Source organism: Teleopsis dalmanni, chromosome X (assembly GCF_002237135.1).
Source record: "Teleopsis dalmanni isolate 2A chromosome X, ASM223713v2, whole genome shotgun sequence".
In the NCBI taxonomy this organism is placed as follows: Eukaryota; Metazoa; Arthropoda; class Insecta; order Diptera; family Diopsidae; genus Teleopsis; species Teleopsis dalmanni.
In genome coordinates this window covers 52,666,878-52,679,762 of record NC_051848.1, presented here as the reverse complement: position 1 = coordinate 52,679,762, position 12,885 = coordinate 52,666,878, and the positions used below count along the sequence as shown (strand labels likewise).

Sequence of the window (12,885 nt, the reverse complement as noted above, 5' to 3'; positions counted from 1 at the left end):
TAACGATTGAGTATATTTATGCACTATAACAAAAGAAAAAAAACCATTATGATTTTGGAATTCAACAGAAAATATCACTATAGAATATATAGGTCTCGTCTCTGGGCACCGAAAATGAAACGATGTTTAAATGTTGTGTTTTTTCTAAATGCGTTAAGTGATTTGACAGTTGTTCCCAACCATCGTCTTTATAAAAATTAAAAAAGTTTTATTACATCGTGACAACAACACCACTAGTCGAAACTACAACTGTCTTTTCTTTTCTTTTTATCGTTTCGTTGAAGTGGGTACAAACCATATAGATTCACAAAATTTTATTGAAATCGGTTGCGGACTTTTAGAGATTAACATTTACGAATATAGTGTCACGAAGTTTTTATATAATAAGGTATATATTGTAATACAAAATTTTTGTATCAAATTCTACCAGTTCGGCTTCTTCCCAAGACCACTCTGCAGTGTGGTTTATCTGTTTATAGCAGACATTCCTCTCATGCAGGGCTCCACCAAGCAAATTTGCTTTTCCAACGACTGCCTCGTCTTTAAAAATCCATCTCTTTTAGTGGAAACTCCTTCGTGATTGCACCAACTACAAGCGCTATTCTGATGGCAAACACTTCTCCATTGTTTTCACTTTGTACCAAAGCTTTTACTTCAAGAAAGAAATTTACTTTTCTTTAAATGAGAGTCAGTTAAGCAGCGAGCTCGTGATCACATCGCATCACTAACGCTGTTTAGTTCAAGCAATCACAGTTCTCCCAATAAATTAATTGTAGGACTGGAGCTGGGATCCGGCGAGCTAAACCTCGGTGATAAAGATTCGTTACAATACATAGCTTTCATTTGTACAGGATATATATTTTCTTAAAAATTAAAGAGCATGAAAAATAGGAGAAAAATTTGGCTTGAACTTTTAACACTCATGTCATTAAAGAAAATACATGTGATACCTACAAGACTGTCTAAAATAATATATCAAAGTATGTTATAATGATCATAGTGGTTCTCCTAAATGTGTTATTCCTTAATGTGGCATATCGTTGGTGTAGTTATGGGCCACCATAACATCTTATTTTTCGAAAATCAAATTTCTTTTAAAAATGCTCTCGAATTATTTTCTTTAAGTATTAGAAACACATTTTTTTTCGACCTTAATGCTTCTTGATGCTTCAAAACCGAACATCCGTCAAGCAATGTTCGAACTATTGCTAGCTATATAATGACATTTAATAAAATATAACCTCAAATATTAAGGTTTATTTGTTGTCTGTGAAGAACAATTGAATGTCGTTGTGTTTCGTGTCTAATACCAAGATTCGAAATCTTGCTAAAAAAAGTATTATATAAACGTTTACTTTTAAGACCATAAAATGGATAAACCGGTGAGAATGCATTGTACCTATTGAACAAACAAGTTATATTCTTTTTCTTAACCCTTATTTTCGCCTTTTTCTGTCTGACTTTTTCTGTCTTTATTGTTAGATCCTCAATTCCGCTTATTATCTTCTCTTTACTACCCGAACCTTAAGTATCTTATAGAACTTTAAATTTCCACTTCTGATTTAAGTCATTATTACATACGCATGCATACCGCTTTTTGAGAGATTCACTCCAGAGAAAAACCTTTTGTGTTACTTTAGAACAAAGTTTTGCACTTATATCTATATATAAATACATCGGTGTATGAAAAATATATTCCTGGAAAGCATTTACATATAAATAAATATTAGTATATAGTACAAATGTGCGTGTAAAAAACAAACACAAATTCACTTCACATTCATACATCCTTAAATTTGTAATAAAACAAATATATCAGGCACACAGCTAATTAAAATTTATGTAAAGACTGTAATAATCAAAAGCTTGATTTATGAATAGCATATATGTATATCCAGATATGATATGTAAACTTTACAAGAGTTTGTTTGTATTTACACATTATATTTTTCATATTACAAGTGGTTAAAATACAGCATATCACAACAAACGAGTGAAATTATTACAGACTAATTATAATTTTTAATTCATCGGTGCACAGTAGCTTAAATACACGAAAAACCACGCAAAATTAAATTTTACATTTTTTAGAAAACAAATAAATTGTTATATACTCAATAGTCTCAAAGAGACACATGATATGCTGATACAATGATATCGCATTCACTGATGAGAGAGCTGTGCCAGAGATCATTGTGCTAGAGGTAAGATCGGCGAAATCGAAATTAATGCTTATATCTATCAAAAAATAGCCATTATGACAAACTAGCCTGGGAGCCAAAGTACTCAAATCTCATGAAGTAATCAGAACGAGTAATGGAATGTTTAAAAAAGCTGAATATATTAGGCAAAAACAATCTACTGTTAATTCTAGCACCTATTACAGTCAAAGGCAACGAAAAGGTGAATGTACTTTCCATATTTTATGAAGTTTGGAAAAAAAAACTAACAATTCACCAAAAAAAAAGAAAAAATAAAAACAAGGATTGCATTAAGAACCAAAGTCTATAAGAGAAATGTCTGAACTTATCATGAATAAAATTGAAAATGAAAGGAAGCATTACACTTACAATAGGTTGAACTTCTGACTAAATAAATACAAACAAATATTGATTTTATACACAGACACTAAAGTCATCAGAAGTTAAAGATTGTTATCCAAATCAATAAACAGCTTTTAAGGACTTCTATAAGGGATTAATTTTCCTTTTCTTCTAAGAAGTAATTTGTGACTCTGGTACTTTGACAAGACAGACTTGTCCGATCGAATCAAACCAAATATTGGCAGTTATATAGATATCGATGTCATCGGAAGATTAGTTATATAACTAATCAAGTAAGTTATATAACAATCAAGTGTAAACAAGGAATAAAGCTATTTATTAATGAAGGCAAGACAAAGTGTATATTGACTTTGTTTACTTTAAGTACATCACGAGTTCAAATCATTTATTTATCTTAGATAATTTGCTCATAATAATATAAATAAACAAACACACGAGTGGCTGCTGAAGCTCAAAAAGTCTTATTTGAAATTCCCCAAATCCAAAAACTTTTCTCTTGTCTTCCATGTACTAAGTACAGTTCCATGGTCCAACTAATGCTTACGTATGAAATCAAAGCAAAAAGCACTCTGATTAATTGGCTGCTTTGAAGAAAATAGTGTTGTATGAGAAACGTGTTCGTCCTATATATGAGGCAGAATGATTCTGGAGACGCTGCAAATACTAACGTGTAACATAGTAACATGATTCTGCTCCTGCAAATTTAGTGACACGTTTTAAGAGCATTAATAGATGACAAGTTGTCTCAAATTATTATCACTTGTGAACTCCATATTTGCATAATCGATAAAAATAAGGAGGGTTTGAGATTTGCTTTTTGTCAAAGTGAAATTATTATAATCACTTTTATAAATTTAGGGATATATTTAAATGACAGGATCGCTTCATCGCCCTTTAAATTGTTCAAACTTCCAAAAATAGCAAATTGGCGCAATTATTTAAATTAGGTTAGGTTACATATTGTTTTAAAAAATACTAATTTAATATTAGTATTTTAAAAAACAGCGTTATGCGATCTATATACCTCTATGTGCGGAAAAAACCTGAAAAACTGATTGTGCTTGACGGATTTTATACAATAGACGATAGTGTTTTAGATAAGAGCTGCGCTGCTACTACTATGTGTTTCAAGGTGACTAATTTGTTGACATCAGTTTGCAAACGGAATGAATGGATAAATATATCATCAATAATTACTCTTGGCAATCTTACTTACTTATTAAGTTGTCAGTAAGAGTAGTAGCCACTGTCAGCCAACCAGATCAGTTACTTGCCAATTAGAAATATCGTGTGCCTTCATTTCGTTGGTCACTTGATCCTTCCACCGAAGAATCGTCTTCTATTTCGTTTTTTACCAGCGTATATCAATAGAATTGTGCTGTTCTCAGAATTTTAGTTCAGATCTTTCTTCAACTCTGGAATCATCTTTCTCACGTATAAGACTAGCAATTATACATTTTAAATTTTCTCCCCGGAAAGGGACTAGGACAAGGCAGTATATTTTATAAAAAAATCCAAGTTTGGAATCCATATGTAAACACCGATACCATTTTTTTTTCGCGGTGTAATAATGTTAAAAAAACTATATTTTAAAATAATGCCTACACTCAAAAAAAAAAAGTAATAATAATGAAAAATAAATAAAAAATAAATTGACATAATGTGTACACTGCAAAAAAAGTAAGTAAAATGTCTAAGCTTCTGTAGGACCCAAACTATGAGTAATTTATTTTCTTATTTTTTTCTTAATTACGTTAAAACCTTAACCCTCTACTCTCGTTTCCATTGAAACAATTTAGATTTTAATTCCAATTTCTTATCCCAAATTGTTTACTAAGTGTGACATTTTGAAAAAAAAATTGTATATATGTATACATGTGTGTGTATATAAAGGAAAATAACAGTGTCTACGCTAATCACAATTACATACACAGACAGATATGTTAAAATTCACAAATTGTGTGCAAAAATTGATAAGCTTTTTAAAACATTAATAAACATAAAAAGTAAAAAATGATATATACGTTCAAGTGTTTAATATTTGACAACAACAAAAACAACAAAAAACAATAATAACAACAACACTTGTGAAACGAAAAACGCAATTCTTAGTCATGTGATATATTAACCCTCACCTCACCTCACCTTTGTTCATGGCACCTCATGCCATGCACCCACCTTAAGCTGTACTCGTATATTACTAACAATATTTTTTTTGTTAAAATTATTAAGCTGCTTTTTTGGTATGTTTGGCATGTTAAGTTGTTAATATTTTTGTTGTTGTTACGAGTGTAAATAAACAATATTCAGAAGAGAATATATCAACAACATTTTAAATTTATGCACATACCAACCAACCAACCAACCAACCAACCTACCAACCTACCAACCTTTACACATAGACATATATCAGCATTTATATCAGATTGCGAAAATACACATACAAAGGTAAGTTAAGGCAAACACAAACTCCACCACAGTCAACATCTCCACCATATCTAGTTGCACATTTCCGCTTTAACAGGACTACGCCATCATTAATGCCATCAACAACGACATTACACAGCATTCACGTATGAATTGTGAGCGTACGCGTGTATGCAACATAATTGTATTACGTTTGTTTGTACACGTAAATAAAAAATGTGTTCGTTCATATCATATGTACAAGCATGCATGCATATGTGTACTTGCATGAGTATACGTTTACCACAGCTTATTTATTTAATTTATGTATGAACGTTACTATGCATACGTATGTGCATGTGTGTGTGTAAGCCACTCTTCACGTACAATAAGTGTTTGTATTTGGTAATGTTAACAATAAAACATCAGCGACATAATCAGTTTATCGATATGAAAATTAACAACAACAACAACAGCAACAAAAACAAAAACAACCTCAGTTGTAGCAGTCGCACTCATAACAACAACAAAAAAGGCTAACGCAAACACTTTATTGAGTTTATTTCATTTTTTGCTGATTTAATTAAATATCAATTAAATACTTTTTAAATTAAAGTGAATGGCGTAATGTAACGTAACGGAACGTAACGTAATGTAATGTAATGCAACGTAAACATGTATAATTAAATTTTAATTATTTAACAGCGTAAAGCGTAAATTAACATTAAAAGGTTTAATATTTTTTTTTTTCCTTTTTGCAATATAAACGGAATGACCTGTGACATTCACTGTTTGTATTTGAAAATTTTAGATTAAAAAATAAAAAAAATATCATTGCAGTTTTAAAATCTTATAAATGATCGATTTTAATTAATATAAATAGTTTTCTTAACACTTCTATCTTTTATTAAATAAAATGCGGTAAATAGTTTTAACAGTGGTGGCCTAATTGATTTGCAACCAAATTTTAACTATTAAAGTTTGTAAACTGCTGGCAACATTACGTCCATATTTCGACTCATTACAGCTAATTGTATATTAATTTACCCAGCACCTACCATATACTGGCTGGACGAGAGGATAATTACGTTGAGCAAAACCATCAGTTCCATTAGAATCGGAAGGAACCATTCCGAGTCGTTTGATATCACAGAAGGTTTCAAACAGAGTGACTTCTTATCGTGTGATTACTTTAACCTAATGTTGGAAACGATAATTCGAGCAGCAGATTTAAACCGCACTGGTATAATATTTTAGAAAAGTGAAATGTTGATGTTATTGATCTGCAGTTAAACAAATGGGTCTTGTGGTAAATGAGGACAAAACAAAGTACTGTCTATCAACAAACAAATCTCCTGCACGTCTCGAGACCCACGTCACTATTGACAATAATAAGTTCGAAGTTGTAAAAGACTTTATTTATTTGAGAACCAGCGTAATTACTAAATCTTACGACAGACTAAAGTTTCAATAAAAAATCACTCATGCCAACAGATATTACTTCAGACTAAGTAGGCAATTGAGAAATAGAGTCTTCTCTTGACAAACAAAAACCACGTTCTACCAGTCTGTTATCATGCTTGTCCTGCCCTATGGTGTAGAAGCTTAAACAGTCACCAACAGTGATGAGAATACGTTAAGGGCATTCGAGAGAAAAATTCTTTGGAAGATCTATGGTCCCTTACATGTTATCGACGCGTAACGAATTAGATGATACGATGAGTAGTATGAGCTATACCGCAACATTGACATAGTAAAGCGCATCAAAATTCAGCAGTTTCGCTGGCTTGGTCATGTCGTGCAAATGGAAGAAAGTGCTCCGGCTAGAAAGGTATTTGATTCGGTATCCGCAGGTAAAAAACGCGGTAGAGGACGTTTGCATCTTCGGTGAAAGAACCAGGCGCAAAGACCCATTTTACATCTGTGATCGAAACATTATTTTGTTATAAAAATTATATATATTGTAGATCTTTTAGTAAAACAAAGCACTAATTTGGGCTTTTTAATGCATACTATAGTGAAATATTTGAGACCTTTTAGATGGTCAATGCGGCTATGAAGCATTTGTTTTTCAAAAGAATTATTTTTTTTGTCTCTAAAAAGTATTAGTCATATGTGATGCTAAATTAGGTGTATACGGGAAGCGTTACCACGTTTTAAAGAAGTTCGTATAGGCACCTATGGATTCAGAAATAATAAATTAAAAATCAATATGAGTTTTAAGAGATATTTTAAAAAGATTTAATACCGCTACGTGTACTTACGCTTTTAATTTCATTCATTTTTGTAAATTGTCTTCCAAACTCCCATAGATCAACACCGAACTTTAGCGCCCAGTTTCGTACTCTGTAATAGAATGACAATAATTAATGTTAATATATATTTTAATATTTAATATATTTTATTAAAATAAAATAACAAAGATTAATGAAAAATATTTTTTAGTCTCTCATATATTTAATATTATAAAATTCAATTGTACACTACAATATTAAGTAGGGGAGCGATTATCTCTATGTAACAGTTAGTGTTGAAAGAATATTCACTGTCATCACAAAGGATGAAAACTCTATCAGGAAATGAAACTGTTCATGTTAAACTGAATGTATATACTATTATTTCGATTCAATAGCATATTGGAGTTGACTTCTCATTAAAAAAAAAAATCTAAACGATAATTTTAAAAAAGTGTTTATTTAAACTATAAGTCACCCGCGAAATAAATATTTGGTTTCGAATCAGATTAACCAGTTCCCAATTCAGATACAAAATCAAATTAAAAATAAAAGTATTGAAGATAAAAGTATCTTATGCTTTTTATAAATAAAATTAATTATTGATAAAGACTGGGTTCATAAATCCAACCATAGCAGTAGATCTCTACTAGTATCCAATGGATATTTTGTCGGGCACCAGATCTTAATTGATGTGACTTAAGATGCCAGCTCTTGCAATTTCTGTGAAATATAGATATCGATCAATCATACTTATTTATTTAGATACAATACTGTTCCTCTACTTTTGTTTAACAGTAAAATATTGAAGATCTATGATCATAAGATTATAAAGAATCTATTGTCAGATGAAGAAAGTGTAGAGGTAGACTGTTGATGCTGAAATGAAATTAGTGTTTAAAGCGGCAGTTATTTGAAAAACAATAATTAGACACTTCATCTGACATTAATTTAAACCACACTGTCATTTGGGACTAAATATTTTTTTGCAGAATATAAGGGAATAAGTGAAAATTTATGAACGTATACATGGATTTCTGCGGAACTCCAATTTATTCAATGATTTGTACGGGCTCACGATCTTATCTGGTCTAGACAGCCCTGATGTAGAAAATAATTTGGTTTTAACATCACTTATAATGACAGTGACTATTTTACTTAATAGAAATTACTACATTTTATTTAATAGAGAAGTTTCTAACAGTAGTGAAATGCAACAACAAAATTTAATTTTTTTAATTAATTGAATTTTTGGCTGACTATACAGCTGTTTCGAAAATTGCCAAATACTCATCATCAGTGGTCTTGAAAATAATTCTTGTATTTAATTATTCGTAAATAATATTCTGAGACTACAAGTGCCAGAAATCGAACTTGTGCCCTGCCAAATTTGAAGCTTAGAGTCAGCGCTCCTTAACCAACTGACCAAAATTCGTACTTAACTATTATGTTAAATTATGTGCGCACATTTTTTTGGAATTTTATTAATTTGCTGTGAAAGTTTTTATTAAGAAATAATTTCAAGATCACTGATGAATAATAAATTTGACAATATTCGACACAATCATATGGCCAAGAATTCAATTAATTAAAATAATGCAAAAATAATTTTTGTTGTTGCAACTTACTACTGTTCGAAACCTTTCTATAGTTAATTAGTACATTAAATAAAAGTAGAAAACCAACTTCAAAGTTTTTTAGTTAAAAATTAACAGAAATCTTTTAATAATGAAGATAATAATATTCTTTCATTTACTGAAATTTTAAAATAAAACCAAAAAAAAGTTCCAAAAAACCTGGAACTAGAGCATTGAAAGTTTGTGCAGCCTTGGGTACTTGTGGATAAACACGACTTGTGCCTTCTAATTTGACAGGCACAAGTTCTAAGCCTGGCACAAGTTCTAAGCCTGGCACTTGCAGTCCAAACAAATTGTATACGAACTATAAACTAATTAAAAATTCGAATATTTTCTAAGACCACTGATGATGAGTACTGGGCAATATTCGAAACAGCGTTGTATGGTCAGCCAAATTTCAATAAAATTAAATAAATTTTTGTGTTTGTCCTTCCTTTCTTTCTTTGCTATTCGAAAACCCTCAAAATTTTCAAATATTTTATAAAAATTTAAAAAACAATAAATCTTTTATTTAAAAAGAAAATTAACTAATTTACGTTACTAAGAGATTAGTTAATTTCATTATTTTATTAATTTGTAAGCCAAAAAGTAGCTGAAGTACTTAAGATAATCGAATTAATTAGTTAGCAGAATTAGTATTAATTCAAATTCATAACATTCCCTAACTTTTATTGAATCCTAGGACTTTCTTGTGTTCGATTATAATTAATTTTCGCAATAATTTCTGAAATTATTGAAAGCAACTAACTATGACTGCTAGCACATGGAACTTTTATCCAACTCCTTAAAAGATTTTCTTTCTTCATAAGAGATAAAACGAATTTCTAACATTTCATATGCTCGCACATTCACACAAACAAAAGAAGTGCTGACATATTTATTTAATAATTTTTGTGTTTCCCTAGGCATTTTATTTATTCACAGATGAAGCCACCAAATAAGGACAACTGAACCTTAACGTAACTGCCATTTTTGCCGCCATTTTGATGTTGGTGCCAGTGTCAGTGTGTACGTCTACACCGAATAGATTTTTATGCTTTATTTCAACTTTTTTCTTCCTGAGTTTCCACGCATCGCATTGTCCTGTGTCCTGTGTCCTGTGTTATGTGTCCTGTGTTATGTGTCCTGTGTTCCGTGTCCTGTGTTATGTGTTCAGTGTTCTGTTTTCTGCTTCACGTACATTGCACAACAAAGGCGTTGAGTGACGTACTGCAGTGTCACAGTGGCCTGCTGTCGTCCTGGCACTGTTTCTCTTATACTATAGTTTGCGAATAAAAAAAGTGTTGAAAAAAGTTTTACATACTTTCTTCTTTTTTCCACTAGCAAAAAAAAAATCAAAAAAAATGTTGTATACATAATTTCGATTGCAAATAAATACGGCGGTGGTAAACATTGATTTACAAAGGAAGTTGATGCATTAAAAAAGTTTTTGCGTTTCCTTTCCCCAAAGAGCCACAGTATTTCAGTCGCTTTCAGTAATTGAATTTCACGTAGGCGACTTTACACACATTATATTAATAAGCTTACAAAAGAAGCATTTTAAGCTTAATGTGCCTTTTAAAAATATTTTTTTTTTTGCCTTTAGTTCTCAGGTAAATATATGCACTGTGATGGCTTACAAGTTACAATTATTTACCCAAAGAGGGAAATTAAATTGTTTAATAGTTCAAAGAAAATTTTATGCAAATGAAGTACTACCTTATAGAACCACAAAAGACATACAAGAACAATTTGCACCAACAAAAAACAATAGTGCTAGCTAACTGCACCAAAAAGTATTCAAAACAGCACCAAAAATTGACAAAAGTGCAAGCTGACAGCACTGAAACTAGACAGAATGAGTAGCAAAAACTAACAAATCACTATTTTCGCAAAAAGAATATCAAAAACAAGCAAAAGTATAAAGAGTGAATAAATTAATATCAAAAGTATATGGGACAGTGCATTGTCCAACAAGTGGCCACACTGAATTGAAAGATTACCCGATATAAACCATAAAACAACTAGAGTCCTTTTTCGTAATTCGATTCTCGGCTGTCGGTACTGAGTTAAAGCTAAAGTGGCTTCCGTTCGTGTAACTAAATCTCTTGTTATTGCAAGCAGTTCATTAAGCTTGAGGTTGGCTGCCAAGTCAACATCAACCCAATGGTGTCCGAAGACAGTCATTCTTCTGCATTCTAGTGTTAGACATTGGCACAATATTTGCATCGGTGTCTCCTTTTCTTCTACACATAGTCTGTGAGTGTCTTTCTCAACAAGAGTTATTTTTTTGAGGTGATACTTAAAGTTTCAATGTACAGTAAACAATGAGGTCAGCCAACTTAGAATGCTCCGGGAATAGCTAAGTACTTTTATCGCTTTCCTAGCCAATGATTTCAACAACATTAGTTTAGTTTGTCTACAAATGCTCATCTCTCTAAGATGAAGTGAAGTTATTCATTTATTGATATAGGCTGCAGTCATATTGTAGTCCAATGGTATTGTAGGCTCTGGGCCGCAGAATTCATGGCTTTGCAAGTTCATCTACCTTTTCGTTTTGTTCAATTCCGATATGTTCTTTAAAGCATATGACTGTTACTTCATGACACATTCTTGTACTAAGCTATTCACAATATTTTACAATAACAATACAAAGTACAAAAAAAGCACACAAAAAAGTCTACAAAATAGTACAAAAAGTGCTAGGTAACACCACCAAAACTTGCTTAGCATAAACGTCAGTAGACGTAACATAAACGAATAGACGCACAAGAAAATTTACAGTTAGGTCTAAAAGTTTTATAAAAATAATATAAATATAATTTAACTAGCTTTTCTGTAGCTAATGTAGCTTATCAGTTAAATACGCCATGGTGCTTTAATTTATATATTAATATCATATCCAATTATATCACCATAAAATTATGTGAAAACTTACTTATATACATATACGTATCAAATAAAAATAAAAAAAAAATGTTATAAAAATAAGTGCTAGAATATAGCTTGATAAAGCTACGCAAGTGTATTATAAATTATCTTTATACTAAAAACACTAAATTTAAAGGCAATTCCCAGTGCTTTTTGCACTACTAGAATATTTTAAAGTGGTCTTTACTCACAAACAAAGCTTTGTCCCACATATCAAATATGCAATTTGGAATGCCACATTCAAAAATATTGATTTCAGAAATTCACTTAGCACAATTATTCTATTTAAGAATTTTAGTGTAATGGCAATTAGACACTATGGAATTAGCTCTCATCACATGGAATTGATTGAATTATTTACATGTGCTGACCTCGTACATTATTCTAAATTCTTTCATTTGTTACTCTTTTAAAGTAACTCGCGTTAATGATAAGTTATTACGCCTGGCTAGGAGTTTCATCATCTCATGGCATGATACACGCCTGGAGGCGATGTTATCACTTTAAACCACTACCTTGTACCTTGCTACACATTATGAGATATTTCTTTCTTAATAAATTCTTTGTCTTTTATCTTAAAAAGGAGCAATATTTAATCTATTGATTCCATCACAGAATTCAAATCAGTGCTATCCCGACTTTTAGGTATGTCATTAATAATACCTTACCTTCTCTTTACTAGATATACTTGTTTATTTCTCATCTCCAAACTTTTGGAGTTTTAAATATTAATCCTGTGAACGGTGTCTAATATCTTTTCAGTATTCTATCCTTAGTTGTGGTTTGTTTGGGTACTGTAACATTCAACTGCTTAGTTGAAAAAAAAAAATGGTTGTAGACCTTGGGACTACTCTCACACCAATCATAATCCCTTGGAGAAATTGGCTAAAGTCGTGTAATCTCAGACTTTCTTTACAGATTCAGTCGAATCATTACAAATAATAAAAAATTACTATAAAATGAAAAGAAATAAATTTAAATAAAATGAATTAAAGTTTTAAAAATTAAAATTAAATAATATAATCGCAAGCAAATTTAGTTAAAGGCAAGGTAATGAATAAATTTATATATAGTATACTGTCGGCTTTCATATGCCTGAACTATACATCTATCGTTAATAATCGTTAATCGTTA

General features: G+C 30.9%; 1 protein-coding gene across 1 annotated transcript in view; it reads right to left on the bottom strand.

The window, feature by feature from the left end:
• LOC119688415 (voltage-dependent calcium channel subunit alpha-2/delta-3) overlaps positions 1-9,823 on the bottom strand; it is an 88,351-nt gene extending 78,528 nt beyond the window's left edge. Inside the window, exons 1-2 of the mRNA XM_038103096.1 lie at positions 9,795-9,823; positions 7,235-7,316 (exon numbers count right to left, since the gene is read on the bottom strand). Coding sequence (XP_037959024.1) covers positions 7,235-7,316; positions 9,795-9,823 — 111 coding nt within the window. The remainder of the gene's footprint in view (positions 1-7,234; positions 7,317-9,794) is intronic.
• Between the last annotated feature and the right edge of the window lie 3,062 nt (positions 9,824-12,885).